We start from the raw sequence: 21,852 nt of genomic DNA, 5'->3' as shown, positions 1-21,852 counted from the left end.
TTCCCCCTTCTAAAAAGGACTGAAGCATCCACACTTTGGTGGTCCTTCTTCTTGAGCTTCATGTGGTCTATGGATTGTATCTTGGGTAATCTGAGCTTTTGGGTTAATATCAGTGAGTGCCTACCATATGTGTTTTTGTGTCTTTGGGTTACCCCACTCAGGATGATATTTTCTAGTTCCATCCATTTGCCTGTGAATTTCATGAAGTCATTGTTTTTAATAGCTGAGTAGTACTCCATTGTGTAAATGTACCACTTTTTCTGTATCCATTCCTCTGTTGAAGGACATCTGGGTTATTTCCAGCTTTTGGTTATTATAAATAAGGCTGCTATGAACATAGTGGAGCACGTGTTCTTATATATTGGGACATCTTTTGGGTATATGCTCAGGAGTGGTATAGCTGGGTCCTCAGGTAGTACTATGACCAACTTTCTGAGGAACCTCCAGACTGATTTCCAGAGTGGTTGTACCAGCTTGCAATCCTACCAACAATGGAGGAGTGTTCCTCTTTCTCCACATTCTCACCAGCATCTGTTGTCACCTGAGTTTTTGATCTTAGTCATTCTGACTGGTGTGAGGTGGAATTTCAGGGTTGTTTTTGATTTGCATTTCCCTGATGACTAAGGATGTTAAACATTTCTTTAGGTACTTCTTAGCCATTCGATATTCCTCAGCTGAGAATTCTTTGTTTAGCTCTGTACTCCATTTTTTTAAAAATAGGATTATTTGATTCTCTGGAGTCTAACTTCTTGAGTTCTTTGTATATGTTGGATATTGGCCCTCTATTGGTTGTAGGATTTTTTTTTTTCCGGAGCTGGGGACTAAACCCAGGGCCTTGGGCTTGCTAGGCAAGCGCTCTACCACTGAGCTAAATCCCCAACCCCCGGTTGTAGGATTGTTAAAGATCTTTTCCCAATCTGTTGGTTGCCATTTTGTCCTAATGACAGTGTCCTTTGCCTTAAAGAAGCTTTGCCAATTTATTCCATTTGTTGATTCTTGATCTTAGAGCATAAGACATTGGTGTTCTGTTCAGGAAATTTCCCCCAGTGCCCATGTGTTTGAGGCTTTTCCCCACTTTTCTCGTCTATTAGTTTGGGTGTATCTGGTTTTATGTGGAGGTCCTTGATCCACTTGGACTTGAGCTTTGTATAGGGCGATAAGAATGGATTGATTTGCATTCTTTACATGCTGACTGCCAGTTGAAAGAGCACCATTGGTTAATAGTTTTAAGTTTCAATACTTATAAATTATATCTAAATGTGTGTATATATAGTAAGCAGATGTGGTAGCTATTATAGTCTTTTCATCTATTGGCTTTGCCAAAAGTCTTATATTCATTTTTAAAATCAGTGAGTTAAAACATTTGATTATAGAGTGCAGTGTTATGTTGATAATTCAAAAAAATATAAATAGCTCTGCCTCAAAATAAAAAGAAAATTTATCCTTTAACTGAGAAATCACGGATGGTCATTCTTTAAAGGAGGGGGTTGAGTTTTAGTATTTGGTATTAACTAAAAAGTTTCAATCTGAGATTTTTGCCACCTATTTTCATCTTCTGAGCTGACAGCAATGGCTTGTGACTGTAAAATCTGTTGTTTTTTAAAACATTTTTATTGGTTATTTTATTTATTTGTATTTCAAATGTTATCCCCCTTCCCAGTTTCCCCTCTGCAAACACTCCATCCTACCCTCCTTCCCCCTGCTTCTATGAGGCAAACCACTTCTACCTCACTGCCCTAGCATTCAACCCAGATGTCCCTCAACAGAGGAATACATTTACACAATGGAGTACTAATCAGTTATTAAAAACAAAGATTATATGAAATTCACAGGCAAATAGATGGAATTAGAAAATATCATCCTGAGTGAGGTGACCCAATAACAAAAGAACATACTTGGTAGGTATTAGGATATTAGGATATTAGGATACTTAGTGGATATTAGGAAAAAAACCTCGGAATACCCATGATACAACTTAAAGACCAAATGAAGCTCAAGAAGAAGTATTGGATGCTTCAGTCCTACTTAGAAGGGGGAACAAAATAATCACTGAAGGTAGAGGTTGGGAGGGACTTGAGAGGAAGAAAGAAAGGGGAGGAGACTGTAAAATCTTAAGAGAAATGTACTTATTCTGACAATGTGACTGTGGTGGTTTGAATAAGAATGTCCCCCATAGGCTTATCAGTTTTAATGATCTCCAGAGAATGGCAGTATTTGAAAGGATTAGGAGGTGTGGCCTTATTGGAAGAAGTATGTCACTGGGGGTGTGGCTTTGAGGTTTCAGAACTCCATGTCAGAGTCAGTGTCTCTCTCTTGCAGATCTGGTTGTAGAACTCTCAGCTATTTCTCTAGCATGTCTGCCTGCATGCTGCCTTGCTTTCTAATATAATAATAATGGATTAAACCTTTCAAACTGTAAGCAAGCCCCAATCAAAGGCTGCATGTGGATGCCGGGAATTGAACTCTGGTCCTCTGAAAGAGCTCTTAACTACTGAGCCATCTCTCCAGCCTCCAAATGCTTATTTTATATGGGTGACCTTGGTCATGGTGTCTCTTCAGAGCAATAGAACATTGACTAAGACAGTGACTTATCAAACTATTCCCATTCCTTCATGTTAGGCACTCAATCTGTCAGATTCTAAGGCACAATTTGTATCTTAGTAAAATGGGTGTGGGATAGCTCAATGAATATAGAGAATTATAAAGCCATAAAGACCTTGGGACTCAAAAAGGATAAAATAAACATCTTAGCAAAATGTCTTCTTTCTTCTAGTAAAGATAAGGAGGAAATCATATTAACTGGGGCAATGTTGAAGACTTTGACTCATAGAGAAGGCTTTTCATACATTAAAAAAAAACCCATATTACACATGAGCCAAACTCATTTATACTCTGTAAAATAACTCAGGTGTCCAAGGTCAACTGGTCTTATCTTAGTCTTATTTTCTAACCTTGCTCCTTGAATTTAATGTGCATATGAATCACCAATGTTTAATAAGGCCACCTTTCTCAAGGGAATATACCAATGAAATCCAAGTATAATTATGTGTAAACTTCTTCCAACTGTATTTTTGGCTTAAGACTCTCATGGCGCTCCTCTTCTGCAGAATTCATTTAATTCTCTAATTTCAGCTTGCATACAAATGTCCTATGGGGGTAACGCCTACTTATTAGCCCTTGTCTTTGGCTGAAACTACAAACTTCAAAGGAACACCAATTATAACATAACAAGTGGTCTCAATCTCAAAACTGAATGTTTGTGTTCAAGTCTGCAACTGGGTCGGCTAAGATTTCGGCTGAACTGGTTACCATCCTGTGAGAATTTCTTAACCAAAAGAAAGTAGAAATTTAAGGTATTGCTATTAAGTTGAATGAGGCCTGAAGAAAAGTCACTGAAAAAGAATTCTGAAATCATATACACATACACTGTGAATCTTAAGACAGTGGAGATTTCATGAAGTTTCTCCATTTGTGTGTGTGTGTGTGTGTGTGTGTGTGTGTGTGTGTGTGTGTGTGCGTGTGTGTGTGTATTCATTGATTTTGTTTTTCTGAATTTTTTTCCCCAATGAATTAGATTAAAAAGAAACAAAATTGAGTATCACACTTCTCTGTTGGCCAGCTGGACTCCCTGGGCACCTGGGTTGTTGGATATTAACCAGCTCTGTGGTTGATGGCACATATACTGGTGATGGTAGAGAGGAATGGTGGTGGCTAGGAGGGCAGGCTGGGCTTGACTTCAGGATCCAATTGTATGCTAATCCTTAGCAGAATTTGTGTTTGGAAGAGAAAGTTGGAAGCTTTCCCTAGGGTAGGTGGTAGCCATTCATCATGGCAGCCTCAGTTTGTTACGAGCTTAGGACAGTGTCCTCCATAAAGCAGTTGTGTTTATAACACAATATTATGACAAAGTGACACTTGGCGTTCATTATGTGATGGACATTATGCTTTACATGAATTATTGAGTTTTTCTCCCCAGGTTGTAGTCCTATAATGTAGGAATACTTGGAATCTATGTTATGCTCAAGGAGACAGAGTATTAAGTAACTTGTAGGTTACTCAGTTCATAAGTAATAAATAGTAGAGACTTGAATGTTGATCGCAAAGCTCATGTACACAGAAATAAACTCCAAAAACTGAGAAATACAAACCTCAGGTACTTTAGAAACAGTGAAATGATATAATAAATATTATGGTTAAAAGTCTTATGTAAGGGAGGAAGTGAGAGAGGGAGAGAGGGAGAGAGAAGAGAGAAAGAGCTGCTTTCAAAATCTCCTTTTAAGGTTAAAATTAAATAATTGAGAGCTGGGGTGCTGGTGTGGTGTTAGCAGGTAAAGGCTCCTGATGTCAAGACTAATAAGTTTGCTTATTGGGACCACCGTCATGGAAGGCTAGAACTCCTGTAGATTTTACTCTGATTGTATAATATGCTCTACATTGGAACCCTGGCACACCACTCCTCCCTGCGCCCGCTAAAATAAAATATAATAAAAACAAAAATTGATTGAATATCAGAACTATCTTTTCCTATTACTAGTCCAATTGGGTGTTTCAGGATGAACTTTTTCTCTCCGCACCACCTGGGGAACATAGAAAATAAAAAAAGAGTAGTTTGGACTCACTAATAAATAAGTAAATAAAATAACTTCATTTGACATATTCTTATATGAAAATAATTTTGAAATGTACCTTATTGTTTGACTTAAAACTTCTTCTAGAGCCTACCCTATTTACAGAAAGATGATCACTTATACAATTCTTTCTTATAGCAATGAATTGTGTGTAAAATATTTTTTAGTTGAGAAAAAGGTCTAGGTTAATATCTACAACTTGATTATACTATTTTATATTTTCATATTCATATATGTTTAATCAAATCTCCCTTCCAATCCCTCTCCTCAATTCTTTCCCTTTCCCCTTCCAACTTCATGTGTTCGCTTTTCAAACCCATTAAATTCACTTAATGCTATCTGAATATGCTTGGGCCTACGGTTATCTCCTGGAGCATGGGTAGCCTTTCAGGGACTGCATCCTTGAAAACTGACTCTTCTGACCCTTGCAATCATCAATTGCAAGTAGCTCCTCAGCTAGGGATGGGACTTCATGAGCTCCTCTCCCATCCATGTTCGGGTGTTTGGCTGGCTTGATTTCAAGCAGGTCTTGAGTAGATAGTTACAGCCACTGGGACTTCATGTGTGCAAAGTCCCCATCATGTCCAGCAGATGTTTCACTGCAGATGTTTACTACTTCTGGATCTTAAAATCTTTCAGTCTTCTCATTCTCAATGACCCCTGAGCCACGGGAAGAGTGGCTATGATATAGATGGCCCATTTAGAGTGCATCCTGACCATGTAGGTCTCTATATTAATTGCCATTAAAAACTGGTAAGTATTGAGAGATGTGCCCATTTAAGTGGGTGTGCTGCCAGTCAGATGAGCATGTTTGGGGAGGATGCATACCAGACTGTCAAAATGGAGGAGAGAATGAAACAGGCAGTAGGGTGGCAGTGGTGATGATGGCTTTATTTTTATTTTTTAAGTTTTGATATTGTTGAGATTTCATGAATGAAATTATTTCCAAAGAAAGAGAAAGTCTCTGCCTTAATAATTAATCATAAATATAAAGATATAAAAATCTTGGAGTGTGTGTGTGTGTGTGTGTGTGTGTGTGTGTGTGTGTTACTAGATTGAACCTGAGCCATGCCCAACCCTTCTTGTCCTTGTTGGTTCCTAATTCTTCATGCATCTCTATATTCCCTGAGCTCCACCCCAAGAAGAATGTTGATTAATGGTTTGCTCTTTTCATAAATGACCTTTTTCTTCCCATATTTTTATTCTTTTCTCAAATATTACATCCTGGTAGCAGTTTCCCTCTCTCTCCTTCCTCCAACCTCTTTTCCCCACCCTACTGCCCCTCAGAAAAGAGCAGCCCTCTCAGGGATATTAGTCAAACACTGCATAACAAGCTACAGTAAGACTAGGCATATGCCATTACATCAAGGCTGGACAAGGCAACTCAGTAGGAGAAAAAGGTCCCACAAGTAGGCAAAAGAGTCAGGGAAAGCCCTGGCCCCCAATGTTAGGATTCCCATTAGAACACGAAGCTATTCATTCATAAATATAGGCAGAAAACATATGTGCTTTGAACCTATGTTACTGATACCTTACTTGAAACAGGGGCCCACAAACTAAAATAAACTGGAAACAGTAGCATTTACCTTCAATGATGTGCTTTCTTGACAATCCTCTTTCTGTTTCGGCTCTGCAACAAAACAGAGGTAGGTGACTTTGACTCGGGAATACTGTTTTATTTTCTAAAAATTGTTTCAAAATGCAGAACAATAATCATTCTTTCTTAGTTTACACTGCTAAGTTTTAAATCATCTTTTCAGCAACTTCTGTACCACTGGCTACAGAAGAGAGGAAGCTGGTCAGCGATACCCCATGTGTAGATAACTAAGAGATGTGGCCAGTATATTGATATTAGTCAGCTCTGGGCTAAGCTATCAACCAGCCATCGTATACACTTTCATTAGAGAACACAACACACAGCTCAATCTTCTAGGTTTGTCCCTAACCAATGGAGAGAAGAAAAACACTCTAAGCATAAGTTTATAGGTTTACTCTATGGTGACCACACCACTGATAGTAAATTTTTACATGAGGCAAATTTGAAGGCAACTGTTCATATTGAAAATAATTTAACAATGATAAAAAAAGCACAACAAACTTTTCTTAAACTAGCATCCAAGGGGACAGAACAAAGCCTTGATGACAGAGCTTCTGTCATTCTAGAAAAACCCTGAAGTCTGAACAAGTAGAAAGGATGTGGTGGTTGAGTTGTAAAGTACCAACGAAGCCTTCCTTCAGCTTTGGACAGCTTCTCTTAAAAACATGTAAGCCACCGTTCCCCCTTTTAAGGTACCCATTCTGAGTCTTTTACAAGTACCCCAGTCAGAATCAAATGCAGCTCTGTTGCATAGTGGCTCTTGCGTCTGGTCTCATTTCGTAATCATTTGTACCCTCAAGGCAAGGTATTAGGCACCACTGCAAACATAGGAATCAAGGACACCATGAGTCAAATGACAGAAACTGGATACCTACATTTCTTATAGGCTCAATATTATCTAAAAGGAGGACAATAGGACTAAAGATCTAAATTTCATCTTATGCCTTCTTATTATTAGCAAGCTCAAGGATCATAGCAGTATGGGCACGTGTGTATACATATGCATTGTGATTGGACTCTTCCTGAAGAACTAGCCTGGGCCTCCCATTTTAAAAGACAAACCAGTGGTAACAACAACAACGACAACAAGAAATAACACAAACTAAATTAAACAAACATACACAAGACTTCTGCCAATACTCCCTTGTTTATTACAGGGTGGTAAATGAGGTTTTGCATGTTTCTGGTTTGTTATTATTGTTAAGATCCCAATATCTCTAAGATTTCTCCAAGAAGCACCAGGTCAACCATTGCTCTGGTATAAGGACTAGCTTGTTGTTTTCTTACATGTTTGGTAAAAAACAGCCAGTTCCCTGGTTCTTGCTGAATAATGTAAACAACCAGTTCAAGCACGGACAGGCTGGTTCATAGAAGCCAGCTCAGCCTTCACATTTGTTCTGCATCAAGCGACACACAGAGGACTGCTCTTTCATTGTTCTACTGCTGAGTGACACGGGCATAGCTTCTGTTATTCCCCAATGAGACAGTCTTTTTGATCAGCTTTCTCAGAACCCTTTGCAGAGATGATCAGAAACTTGAACACTGAGGCAGACAAGGTATTTTTATCTTTGTGTTCTGTGGAAATCTTTTGAGTTTTGGCAGATTCGAGGAGATTTTCTTTTGTGATGCTTTATTTTCTTTTCCTGAATTTTGAACTCTCTTTTGGAAATGGTTCTAAGTTGGACACTGACAAATCCACATGAATCATTTAGTAACAAGAGACCACCTGCCATATGTTAAATTCCTGTGGGAATGTTCTGCTAAAATGTAGTTCTAAGATAATTACTATTTATTTAGCATTAGAAAAAAAACCCCATGGGCTAATCAATTTTAATGAGTTCACTGTGCATTGGTTGCTATAAAACAAACAAACGAAAAACAAAACAAATGAACAAAAAACAAGGAAAAAAATCAGGAATTGCCAGTCATTTCCTAGCTCATAGAAAATAAAAAAAATGAAAGGTATTTAACTTACTTTCCACCCCAGTAGAGTTTGGTTGTGATGACCAAGCTTGACCTCCTGTACATCAAACAGACAAAGAAATATAATGAATAATTTGTGGGGTTTTGATGGACTGAATCACGTTATGATTATAGCACCAGAAGGATTTGTGACAGTGCCTCACATTAAAAAGAAGACAGAGATGGAGTTCTAAATTCACAGTACTGAAATGTAAGAACAAGGGAAGCTGGAGAGTAATGACTTGAAGTCAGATCCTAGAACGGACTGAAGGGAACTAGGTTTTGCAGGAGACCCTGAAGGAGGCGGGCTGCCCAGCATGTTGGTAAATGGTGTTGCCATGAGTACTGAGTGGGAGGTGATCTTGGAGGTCAGAAATGGTGCCTGTGAACGTAGGTGACTTACAGGATGAGTTGCTTTGGTTGCTCAAAAGAGCAGCCACTAATTAACACTTATTTAGAACCTGGCATAATGTTGATTGCCTGTGAACCTTTCCTGGGAGGAAGCCTTCTCTCTGCCAAGGACCATGGGCCCAAGTGGCTCTGGGTTACAACCTTATGCAATCATCACATTCATAGGCAGTAAGAAATGACTGACTGCATAGAAATATGAATGATGAGATATAGCCTCATAGTCAGTAAACGTTTAAATCCTTTACCAAAGGTCCTATTGTGTTCCTTTAAAGGAATGAAATATGGAAATCACATCAGTAAACTTGCTTTTGGGACAGCAAGGGCAGCAAATGCAGCTTCTCATGTTGTGATCATGATGAGCTGTCCTTTGAGAACTACAGGAATTTAAACTTGTGAGGCAGAGAGAGCTCAGTACACTTCTGTTTAGAATAAAATATTTTGATATTCAAAATTTAGGATTATTTGCAATGGCAGGCATGTGTAATTCTGTCACCTGCAGAGACGGTGAGACCTCAAAGCTGTAGGGGCATACGTTAAGTCTACAGGTGTAGTTAATGATGACGAGTGGGGAATGGTGGGTTCAGTTCTGACAACTTGGTGGCCAAACGAAAAGTTTATTGAAAATGTCAGCAACCCCATCCCACCAATTCCCTGAAAAGTAATTTGAGTTATAGAAATGGATGGTCCTGAGCATCTCCAAAGCGGCTATGTACTTCTCAGATTAATGCATCTATCTTTTGCTATCCATGATGATTAATAACCTGCAAAGGGGAGCCCAGTTTTCTTCAGCCAGCACTTTGTATCTTCCAAAAATTTTCTTGAAATAGTATAAAAGATGAACAGGAGCCCTTTTGATTATCCAGATGAAATATTATGCTTAAGCTGTACATCATATCCAAACATGGAAGTCAGACTATACAGAACTGTCTGCCTACGAGGGTGTCCACATTAGCATCTGTGTGTAAGTAGCAAGCGACTGTTCCGAGTGGGGATTGATAATGTGAGTGTAACACAGGAAGACAGAATTTTCCCAAAGGTTTTGCCTTCCTCTCCCTTCCTCAGCATGGCACCTCATTAGCCATTTTAGTTAGGGCAATCGAGGCTCAGGGAAGTGAAATTACTTTCTCTGGACAATGCAGCTAGCAGGTGACAGCTCAAGGACCAGGAGCCAAGCCAGCTAGTTGAACTGCTTCTGGAAGCTCCGTGCCAGTATGGTATGGCTTGACTTCTCACCAGTCACCTCTTCCTCTCGGAGGCAAATGTGAATCCTATAAACTTCCCATAGCACAGTCATAGCTTGAGCTGTTATTCGCTAGGCTGAAAGGTAGCTGGTGAAATATTCACAGTTGTCTATTTTCCACAAGGTGTGTATGATGGGGTCTGCAGTTGAGGAGGATGGGTCAATGCTTGCTGAGGGAAAACAACTGCTTCTCCTTATGCAGGTATGGGGCAGTCTTCATCTAGCTGTTGGTCTTACTCTGATGTGTTGCATGACAGCCCCAAAATGCCACACAACCCTCATTACCACTTGATTTGGGTACAGAGTTTGTGGAAGGGATGTGTGAGCTCATTCCTTGAGTTTCGTAGAGCCCTGAAGGATAGCAGATACTTTTCTGAACACTCGGAAGTCAGAGCGCCTAGCATCCAGGACAGATATTGTCACCTGCACCCAGATGAGAAAGTTCTAGGCAATTGTGCCACAGGCTTTTTCATTTTAGCAAGAGAGTTGTTAATAAAATGAGTGCTGAACATACATCTGTGTCTAGATAGTTCCTGTCACTTGCTTTCTTCACTAATTACAAGTACAGCTAAAGCTATGAAAGTGCCATGTTTATTATGCACAAATAATCTCATGAGCAGTCAGTCCTGTTTTCTCTGTTCAACCACGTGATTCCCTGTAGTCAATGGCTGTGTGAAATTTGAAGCACAAATAATGAATTCTCTGGCATTTATTCCCAAACTACTGTAGATTATTTCTTTACCCAGTGTTGATTAATTTTTGGACAGTCTTTTGTTCTAGTACTATATGACTTTATTTTTTGCTTTTCTGATACAAATCAGTAAGTCTAAAAGGCAAACTAGCAGTTATGGTAGAAGTGGTACCTCCAGCCTTTCTTCTTGATGATGCTCCCCAGAATCACCTCAGCCCTGAAAGGGGAAACAGACAGTGTCTTAGGATGCAGTGTCTCAGAAAAGCAAGAGTCAACCCAATACCAGAGCCATCCCATTTTTGAACTCTCATCTCAGTGCCTACAGCTTCCCAAAATAGAAGCACACTCAGCTGGTGGTACAGTCTCCCCTGTTTCTGCTTATGCCCGCAGAATCCTGCTCCCAGGCATCCCAGAAGCACCTGCCAAATGCTGGCACTGGCAGGAGACCGCCTGTGGTCCTGACATAAGAAACAGAAGAGTCATCTGGCAGCTTGGTCCCTCATAAAAATATCCCATTTGGTGGTGTTCAATGAGAGTCAACACCACCTATTTCCATATTGTGCTGGAACAATTCAGTTGTGCCCAGAGGCTTCAGACTGTTTTAACAGAAAATCCTGGTTTCTCAGTTGATTTTGGTAAAAAAGAAAGAATCTACATGTGTATTCAGGTGTCCCCAAGTCCAGGATTACAGATGTAGTGGTCCATATGAAATGTCCTAGGGACTGAGTAATGTTTGTCATAGGACTAAGAGATAGGGAAAGAGTACAAAATACCTTTCCTGATCCTAAGGTTGGGTTGTAGAAAGGTGCACTGAAGACATCCTAAGAGTATCCCCACTTCCACTGCCCCAGGCAGATTCAACAAGATCGAGGAGATCAAAATGTTCTCTTATACCCCCCCCCCCCCCCAGTATGACACTAAGCATGAGAAGCAGTTGGGCGGCCAGAGATTGGAGCAGGGAAGTTAATGCAGTCAGTACTTTCTTCATTGCTGAGCAAGGTCTGGATGCCACTGCTAGCTTCAATTTGATGTAAACAAAAGTTTTTATTTGAGGGCACGACCTCCAAGGAATCATGATGCAGGCCAGCTATGGTAAACGCTCCAAATAGACAGACATAGGATGGTACTGGAATCTTTTCATTACTCTTTGTTTGGCTGATGTTACATGTGACCTTAGCTATTGGGACCCTACCTCAGTTCCACAGTGGCCATCAGTGAATAATGGTTCAAATGACTGTCCCTCAGAGTAGGAGTTGCTGTCACTATGTTCCCCTTCTCTGCTTTAGCCTGTTTGGTATTGAGTAAGATTCAACAGAGAAAACCCCCAGAGAAGAGGGCGTGCAGAAAGGAGCAAGGCTATAAAACTTCTACTTTCCTTTCTTGGATTCATTGTAAACAACATGGATATGGATGCTCAAGTCCTCTGATGATCCTTAAACATAGACATGTCTTTGAGAAGGAAGATACAAGGTAAGAAAAAGCTCTGAGATTATTTGGAGTTGACTGGGGAAGCCTCAGCTCTACTGTAACTGGCCTGAGAGAGGGCAGCTGGCCTGTACTTGTACTCCACCATGGATGTCTTCTTTTACTGATGGACGCTGGACACCCATGTTCATTCCAGAAGACCAGGGCTCCATACCTATTCTAAAATGTACTAGTTATGTTATGTGACATGTGCTTGGCTATCTGGCCTGACAGAATATCAGCTATGTGTTCTAATTTAGCAAGCTGTGTTTACAGTGCCAAGTCAACACTCAGGACCAAAGGAAGTCTCTAGAAGTTACTTGTCACTACCAGTAAGGTCTCCCTGCAGACTGCAGTCTTCAGAGTAGGCTCTGAAGTGCCCGCTTGAAAAAGTTGTTGATTTCTTGGCATCATTAAGGAATCACAACTTTCATTAATACCAGCATAGGGTTGAGGAAGAACATGCCTGCCGACACATGTACAAGAAGAGCAGCCCCTCCTTGCCAATGCACACCCCCTCTTTGTTCCACAGATGCCTTGTGAGGGACAGAGACTGGTTCTGACTTACTTCCCAGCAGCATAGACTTCTGCAGTGTCGAAGAGATTAACTCCACTCTCATAGGCAATTGTCATCAGCCGTTCAGCAACCTGCAAGGGGATACATGGGTCAGTCAGAAATGCCAGGCATCTTCCTATCTGGGAAGCAATGTTAAATCCTTTATCCTCCTTTCACTCAGAGATTACGTTAGCCACTTCTGTTTTTCTCAGCTGTTGTGAGTGACAGGAGAAAGAAGACAAGAGAAGAAAGCATAGGGCAGGTGATCCTTCCACCCTCAGACTGCGGAGCGGAGGCTGTAATCCCACTCCTGGGGGGTGTGTTTGATTGCCAGGGAGCGCTGAGGGGCTCAGATCTGTGTTTCCAACCCTGCTGGGAAGACCTTGTTTGAGAACGCCCTCAGTGACATCTAATCTGGCTGACAAAGTGGGTCATTTGTACCAAAGCCGACTCCGTCTCTCAACCCCTTTCTGCAAGCCAATAGTTTCTGGCAGTTGGATGACTCCTGACCTAAAAGCTTGTGACTTTCCTCAAGGCTGAGCCAACTGTGATGATGAATCACAGGCCAGGCAATCATGACTGTTGTGAGGCTCCTGCCACCCACAGTTGAGTGGAACAATAAGCATCATCTATGCTCTGCTGCTGAGTCAACACAGGGGAGGGAGCAAGCTCCTCTGTGCTCGGCTGGAATGGATCAGAGCTCCCCCTCCATCCTCTCCGCTGCTCTGCTCGGTGCAAGTGAGAAGTGTGCCAGGGGAGGGGAGGGCTACCTGCAACGGTCGGCTTGACGTACAGCTAGAGGAGGATGGTGGAAAACCGCAGTGGAGGAGTCCTTCTCCACTTTGCTTATTAGCTTGCTAGATGTTTGAAAATTTTTTGCACTTTGCACATAATGACAATTGATTTTCCATTATATTCTTTGATTGTGGGCTAAAGTTGCTTCACCAGCATTTCTAATCTAGACTGTTTCTGGTATTTTGAAAATTGGCCTCTCAAGACCATGGGTAGGCCAGTGGGCACATCCACTAGCATTACCCACAAGAAAGCAGTTACTGCCTTTTAATTTGATAATATTAAGACATTATTTTAAAGGAGAGCTGAAAAGTAAAGCAAATATAGTCTCCCTCATTCTGACTGTCCTGTTTTAGAGGACAGTAAAAATTATTATGGTATATCATATAGCCTATTGGTGGATTATTATTAGGAAAGTAACAGTTATATCTTATCTATGGAGAAGTTTCGAAATGGAGCAACTGAGAGTAGAAACCCTTCCCAATCACAGGATCTGAAGACCTCATGTGGAATAATGAGGAAAACACTGAATTAAGTCTAGAGACCGATTTTAGGCCTTGATCTGAAATGTCTTAGGAATGTCTTGCATTTGGTCCCTGGTCTGTAGCATTTTTTTTGTAGACTGCAGAATCCTTAAGAGGCGTGGCCTAGTGGTAGGAAATGGTAGGCTCCTGGCTCTCTTCTCTTTCTGGGGTTTCCTGTCCTCTAGTTCATACTTAGCCATAATGTACTGGCTTACTACCACATCAAAGTCAATAGAACCAAAAGAATATGGATTGGAAACCCTTCTTGCCTAAAAGTTGATTTCTTGAGGTTGTTTGCCACAGTAGTGGAATGTGAACCAGTTCTCGAATGTCCTCTTACTATATAAATAAATAAATGTGAGCAAATCATTTGACCTTTGCAGATTTCGGTTTCCTTATCTGAAAACTGCAAGAGATCCTATGAAGGGGTCTCCTTCTCCCTCATGGAGCCTGAGGGCATCATGGAAGTTGACCCCACTTCCTCAACAAGGGCCTAATGGCCTGTAAGCCACACGGCCAGGACAGGTCTTGTGAGAGACCTTCCTCTCACAATGAGAGATTCACACTAATGAGGTGCTACAGACGATTCTCAGGACACCTTTCCCTTCTTCATAGAATTTCTAGAAACAGATCTTCTGCCTTGCTTGTTTTGAGTCTTAAGTATTCATGCAGTTATTTCATTCTTGGTTTGGAAAGAGGAAGATGATACAGAGGGTTGTATAAAGTGGAGAGAATGGTTCTCTTCCTAAATATCGAATTGAATGCTCTCTTCTTGGATAAGCTAATGTGAGCAGGGTTTCTGCTATCTAAGCTGCCTCAACTCCATTACAGATGAAAAAGTATGGAATAAATCCCCCAATTTCGTGCTTTTGGAGCTAAATATGCTCTCATTACCTTTAAGAAGTTATTGCTCATATGAAAAACATATATCAAGTTTATTTTATTTGAAAGACATGTGCTCAAGTTCCTAAGTTTGTTAATATCCCTGATAAATCATGCTGATAAATCAATATTCAGCATGTTGAAAATCTTCAGGGATGGGGACTTCACACTCTCCTGATGTGGCATGGATAATCAGTACCTAGAACATTGTGCCTCTTTTTTACCGGCTTTGAGTTGAGTGAGAGCACCTGGAAGTCTGAGAGAAAGCTGAACCATCAGGGAGGTAAATTCATTGTTATTGGCTTATAGTTTTACCTCTAGAGAGGAGGTGGGATTGTGAGTGTGACTGGGTTTGGCCAGTCATCCTTGTTCCTCTTTGTGGACAGCTGTGCTGGAACCTTCTCACAGCTGCTCTCCAGAAGGACACTAGCTGTTGGGTATGCATCTGTGTAAGTGCCCCTGGAGCCACTCATGACAACTTTATTGTGCAATTTTGAGAATTGGAATTTTGAAATGGTTCATCCAAGAGGTCAGTCCTGCATGCCCAGTCATGGGCTCCCTACAGCAGAGAACAGACAGTATGAAGGGAAGATCAGAGACTTGGTGGGAAATAGATCTGCTCACAAGACTAACCATCACTGTCCTTTTCCTTCTACACAGTGCACCAGGAAGTGGCAGGTTGCGTTCAGGCTGGTGACTCTGGCTGCGAACTCAGCCTAATAGTGTCTGTGGCCTTTCTGTACTCCTTGTGAATATGCCTCTGTGCTACCCTCATACATCCCTACCTGATGCCAGTCATAATGTCTTTTGATGTGCACCTGGGTCCTCCTGTGGGGAGAAAGGACTTCTTTCCTTAGCTACTGGGAGTTTGGCTGTTGAAAGACCTTTTGCTGCCAGCCCCCTAAAACCATGCTTGGCTGGAATCATCCAGCCAGTTACCCAAGATCTGCTTCTAAACTAATTTTACCTAATGACTGGTCAGTACAATTAGACACACACAGAGACAGACAGACAGACAGACAGACAGACAGACAGACAGACACATGTAAATAAAAATCTAAGAAAAAGTGGTAGGAAGGAAAGACAATTCCTACTGCACATTTTCTTCCTTAGGACTGTAGAAGCTAAAAGCAGTTTACCTCATCTGAAATTTGACCTCCGAATGTCACCCATGTTCCTGGAAGAGAACAAATATTTGTGTGTTATTTGTAGCCATTTTTTTAAAAAAAAAGATTGTATATAATAAGAGCAGACTTTTGTATCAAGCAGATAGTTCACAATGTAATTAGATGAGGGCACATGCAGCCTATTGTCTAGCCTCTGCCCCTCCCCTGTCTACTTCCTACATATCCCAGAAAGGTACTATGACCCTTTGGGAGCAGAGTACCTCTTCAAGCCACCATGGATGCTTGCGGCAGGCAGCCCTGGCCTATGTGAGACTTTGTTTCTGCTATAGGACCAAATCCACAAGAGCCAGTGCTATGTAGCTCACAGTGCTATGTAGTTCCTCTCCTGCAGTTAAAGGCCCATTCTGACAGCAAGCACAGTGGGCAAGACCTTGACTTCTTGCCTTTGCCCCAACAAGAATTTGTTTTGTATTTTCTGTTACTTCTCAAGAGGACCTCCTCAGACATTCTGTGAGGCTCTGTTTACAAGGCCTGGGTGGTGACCTTTAATGTTGCTTCTCTGTCTGCTCTGCTCTGGGAAGTCTCTGTTGGTTTGCGGTGAAGGTAGAGGCAGGAGCCAAGGCAAGGACAGGGAAGGCAGAGGGAGGAGGATAAAGCTGGTAGCATGTGTAAAGCAAGACACTGAGCAGGAGCAAACCTATTTAGTCAATCCCTTCCTCATTCATTTCTTTGGGGGGAAACCTTAAGTATATCAATGACATCATACTCATGCACTTAGAGAGGCAATGCTATGGTTTCTGTCTTTAGCTCATAGTTAACAGTTATCTTGATCAATGCTCGAACGGAGACAAACTCAAGACAGTATGGTGGAGAGCATTCTACCCTAGGCCTGGGGGGAAAACATTCATGGAGGACTTCCTAGAGAAGGAGACACCTTGGTTGACTCTTACAGGAGTAAAGGGAATGAAGAGGTAAGGGATTTGGCATTTCAGATACAGAGAAGAGCTTGGAAAAGCTAGAAGGTGCTGATGAGCTAAGTATAGACCATCAGGCCACAGGGTGAAACAAGGGGAGAGAGGGAGATCTGCACATGAGTGGGTGCAGTTAGGGCATGGGCAAGGTTGGTGTGTACAGGGCATGAATGACGTGCTGCTGGCAGCGTATTCTTCATTCCTCTGTAATAGCCACAGCTTCCCCTACAGCACACCTTCTAGACGCCACACAGTATACTAAGACTTTTTCTTCAATCATCTGACAGGCTCAAAAAGGCAATTTTATTATCCGCATTTAGAGATGAGCAATCTCCCATTAGCCAACACCGAGTGAGAAACCCGAGCTCTCACAGACATGCTTGGCTTTGGGAAGGTTGTCCCTTTCAGTGTATCACGCTGCTGAATTAGACTCTCTCTAAGTTAGTGTGATACCCACGGATGTACGGTGACAGAATCACCCTTCGTCTTTCTTCTCCAAGACTGAAATAGAGGCAGTAAATACATGATCATCTGAGTGTGCTTCTCTCTGCAGAGGTTGCGAACGGCAGCCCGCAGCTGACCTCGGCTTGCAGGATCGCTCTGCTTCACTAGGATGCAATTAACCAACTTGGTAGTTAATAAATTTTGAATGAGCTACTGACATGTAAACACACAGGAATTGTTTTTTCTGAAAAAGTTTGGATTTTCAGCAACATTGACAACAAAGGACACTATTCTTTCTAGGTAGGTATGCCCCAAACTGAGAAAGGGGAGGGTACCTTTGTGAAAGACTATGCCAATTCATGAAAACCTCCCCTCCTGCCACCGCCTGTGTTTCCCCATGTATTCTTAACATTGAAGTATATTGGTTACTGCTTCATACCATATGTTTATTGTCATTTTTCTTACAGCAAAAATAAGAGGAGCATGAACTTGTACATAAAAAAAAATTAGTGTTTTAAGAAAAAAACTGACATAGCCTTTTTATCCCCCCAAAGAATATTCCAAACAAATGGAAAAAAAAATCCTATCCTGAGGCACCAAAATAAAAACAGCCGTGACTGTACACAAAAAAGATGCTCTTTGAAAAACTTAATGGCCTGAGGAAATGGCAGTGTTTGGTTCTGAATGGGAGTTAAATAAGTGAGATGCTGTGAAATGCAGCTCTGTATTGAGAGGAAAAAGAATGCTTCGCATCAAAAACCTTTCCACAGACTACATATTTCTAAGAGTCAGAGAACAAACATTTGAGAAGGTTGAACTAGCGGAGCTTGTGAGGTACGTGGATGAGACACTCAGCACTAGTTAAGTTACTGGAGCCACTTTCTATTGTCGCAAATGAGAAAGCAGGTATGGGTGACAGCACACTGTGGTACGGTGAGCGTTTGAAGGGGTCAAAGAACTTTTGGATGGGGGCTCATGAAAAGAAAAACATGAGGAATGGCTGTCTTGTGTGATGTGGGGAAGTCTCAGCTCATTTGGAAACTGAGTATACACTGGTCAAAGTCAGTGTTGCCTGAGGTGGGTGGGGTTGACAAGCCAAGGACCAAAGATGACATTATTTCATAGGAGGGCTATACCTGAGCCCCTCATTTAATTTTCTCATTCATTATAAATGGCTTTGGGCAAAGAACTAAAATGGCACAAACCAAGGGTTCAGTAACGCATCCCACAAATTAGCTATTCTTCTATCTCTTCAAGCAAAATTAGGTCAGCGCTTAATGAATTTGCTGGGTTGCTTGTGCTGTGCAGTGGAAGCAATTTTTTTTGTTTGCTTGTTTTTTTAATTGTTCCTGTCAGCAATGGGAGTAGACCCGTCTCTGCTGAGTCCTGGAGACTTCCCTGAGCCCGAGTTTCCTGCTGACCTTACAAATCATCTGTACTTGAACATCTTTCTACAGGAACATTCCTTGACTTACAAAAAGGTTATGGCCTGGTACATCTATCATGTGTTACAAATATCATAAGCCTAATGTTTCACATGCCTCATTTGCCAAGTATCCTAACTTAAGCAGCAGTCTAGTTCCCTTCATGGTAGGTTAGCTGACTGGAGGCTTCCCCACCTGCTACTGCCTAGCATAATGACAGTATTTAATGCAAATTCTGTCCCAGGGAAGGACCAAAATTCACATGCAAAATACAAAAGTTTCGGGGTTAGCCAGTTGTGGCAGTACTAGACTAGCATGCACAGGACCCTAGATTTCATCCCTAACGCCATAACAAAAATCAAAGTATGGTTTCTACCAAATGTATATTGCTGCTGTACCATCATATAATTATAACTTGCAAGTCAAGACACCATTATAGCAGAACCTATATTTGCCTATATTATGATTTCTTCCTCTCAGACTTGACAAACCTTGGGGAAGTCACTTACTGAGGAATAACAATCTATTTCTGGATGAGAATTATAGCCTAAAATTCATCGTCTGAGACAATGTTGTTCAAAACTGGATTCTGAAAAGTTCTCTGATTTCAAGTTTTATGCAAATAAACCAGCATCATTTAGCTCACTTTTATTATGTAGTTACCGATAGTATTGAAGACTGAATTCAACTCCGAAAGCCAGAAGTGTATGTACACCTCAGTGGAAGGCAAGGCTGGCCTACGCTTACGTACTGACAGTGATTCAACCACTACGTGATGACACTAGTCTTAGGAGCAGTTCTATTCCAAAAGGAATCAGAAAAACAAAACAAGACAAAGCAAAAACCAACAAGTGGTACAGGGCTTGTCCCTGACTCTGTTTCCTACCTGTGGATCCTGCCCCTAACTGGACTGCTTTGTCTGGCTTCAATGGGATAGGAAGTTTCTGGTTCTGCAATGACTTGATGTACCAGGTTGGGTTGGTACCCAGGAGAGGCCTCCCATTTCTGGGAGGAAAAGAGGGGATGGAAGGAGGGGCTGTTCGAGGTGGGGGTGTATGTGAGGATGGGAGGCTGTGATCTGGATGTAAAGTGGATAAATAAATAGAGAAAAAAAGAATGTCAGGCTGTATATATCACAGTTAAAGTCAGATAGCTGGAAGAACACTGTCATACAGAAGAAAAGATGTTAGGCCAAAGCAGCAATGAATTATGAAAAAATAGTGATAGTTAAATAATTTCATTTTCAAATGGCTTAAAATTATCAATATATAACAGTACATGCATGATGTATGCTTACATTATTGCTATAGTTTGGGAGTTTGGCCAGGTGCTGTTGGGAAGTGGTAGGAATTTTAAGAGGTAGATTCTATAGGAGGTCATAGGTCACTGGGGTAAGTAAGCCCTTGGCAACTCTCATGAGGAAGATGTTATGAAAGGACTAAGTTTGGCTCTTCTGTCTCTTGGTTCTTATTTGAGATAAGGTCACTTTTTCATTCAGGCACGTATTCCTGTCATGATGTGCTGCCACAAATTGACCTCATAGAGGCCAGGTCAAGCTCACTGCTCCCTCTACCTCCCACCACTTCCTGCTCCCACTAATCTTAGACTTTGCACCTTCACAACTCTGAGGTAAATGAGTAGTCAGTGTCATATATGCTATTAGAGTGATGGCAAGCTTATAAAGCTCTCTCTCTCTCTCTCTCTCTATATATATATATATATATATATATATATATATATATATATATATATAAAACTAAACAAAAAACCCAAAATCGCATTTCACTTTTGGAAAGTTAGCTATTATTACATTTGTGTTACTTTGTTCAAGGGGATTGCTTTCCCCCACACTTTCTTCACACATCTCGTACTCTCCAAATCCCTAGAATGAAAGTGGAGCCTTAGTAGATGGTTGGTCAACATTGGCTAGGTTGAACTGAATTGCTTGACTATCATTAGTCTTCAAAGTACTGGGTCAGTTTCCTACTAAGCATATGTACTTTGATTTATTGAGGAATGATGAATAATGTCCATTAGTGATTTATTAGTTCGTCTAGTTTCTAAGTGGTTGACATGCTTCCTACCATCCCTAGGTACAATAGCCATTTCCTTTCCTGGAGAAGGGCCCTATGATAATCCTTTCCCTTGCTGCAGGACGCCAGTGAGAGGGAGTGGTGACACTGTGGAAGATGTACCAACTATCACTGAAGAAAGGGATGCCACAGTTCTTGCTGAAGGATGATAGAGCAGCAGCCGTATAGTCAGGGGTCTCTGATTCTATGATTTCATGTTCTACTATATCATCTCCAAAAGAGCTAAGGTGGTTTTGCTATTTAATATGATTCTTTTAATGACAAGATGATGTGGGAAGAACTCTGTTCATTCATGAAGAGAAATACATTAATTCAAGAGTAAACAAAGTAAAGAACCCAGAAATTCTAGGCCTAGAAATGTGGACTGAGGAGAAGTCTCTAGTGATGGGTCTGGGACGTCTAGACAGGTAGTTAAGGTAAGGTTGAGGAATTCACTTCTTATACTTGTCACATTACACCAACTTAAGGGTATAGAATGGAGACACCCATTTCCTGAGGAAGCAATGTATTCAGGCAGGCCTGGGCTGGAGTCCTGAGTCTTCTACTCACTAGGAGGATAACAGCTGGTGCCAATAAACAAACAAACAAAATCAGCCCAGGTCTTTTAGAAGAATGCTGAAACATAAGAAAAGGTCTCTACCTCAGTGACACCATTAACTCCCCATCTTAGGTTAGCATTAGAATTTCCTAGAAGCGCCACTCCGAGATGAGATTTTGATTATTTGTATCTGAGCTGCATCCCAGTTACCTGTGTCTTTAACAAGTAGTCAAGAGGTCTGAATGTGGCATGTCCCACTGAGAAGCCCTACTGTGGCCACAGCAGAGATGCAGGCTTGTATTGCAGGACTGGGACACAGCTCAAGGCCACACCTCCTGCAAATGATGGAGGAACATCTCTCATAATCCCTCCTCATACTGCCTCGCATCTGTCAGCATTTTACCCAGAGCTTGGCCATTATTTTTGGATACAAGCTGCAGTCTCTCTCTCTCTCTCTCTCTCTCTCTCTCTCTCTCTCTCTCTCTCTCTCTCTCTCTCTCTCTCTCTC

The 21,852-nt window shown here is 41.4% G+C and overlaps 1 protein-coding gene across 4 annotated transcripts in view; it reads right to left on the bottom strand.

Annotated features, from left to right (window-relative positions):
- Positions 1–21,852, bottom strand: part of Kcnab1 (potassium voltage-gated channel subfamily A regulatory beta subunit 1) — a 466,662-nt gene that overhangs the window by 71,722 nt on the left and 373,088 nt on the right. For all 4 annotated transcript variants that reach the window (XM_017590798.3, XM_063281680.1, XM_039102125.2 and 1 more), the window contains exons 3-7: positions 15,887–15,924; positions 12,562–12,641; positions 10,702–10,746; positions 8,201–8,245; positions 6,215–6,258 (exon numbers count right to left, since the gene is read on the bottom strand). In XM_017590798.3, the coding sequence (XP_017446287.1) occupies positions 6,215–6,258; positions 8,201–8,245; positions 10,702–10,746; positions 12,562–12,641; positions 15,887–15,924 (252 nt within the window). The remainder of the gene's footprint in view (positions 1–6,214; positions 6,259–8,200; positions 8,246–10,701; positions 10,747–12,561; positions 12,642–15,886; positions 15,925–21,852) is intronic.

The sequence above is a fragment of the Rattus norvegicus genome, chromosome 2 (assembly GCF_036323735.1).
Source record: "Rattus norvegicus strain BN/NHsdMcwi chromosome 2, GRCr8, whole genome shotgun sequence".
Classification (NCBI taxonomy): Eukaryota; Metazoa; Chordata; class Mammalia; order Rodentia; family Muridae; genus Rattus; species Rattus norvegicus.
Note: the sequence above shows the minus strand (reverse complement) of the source record. Positions and strands in the feature narration are given on the sequence as shown.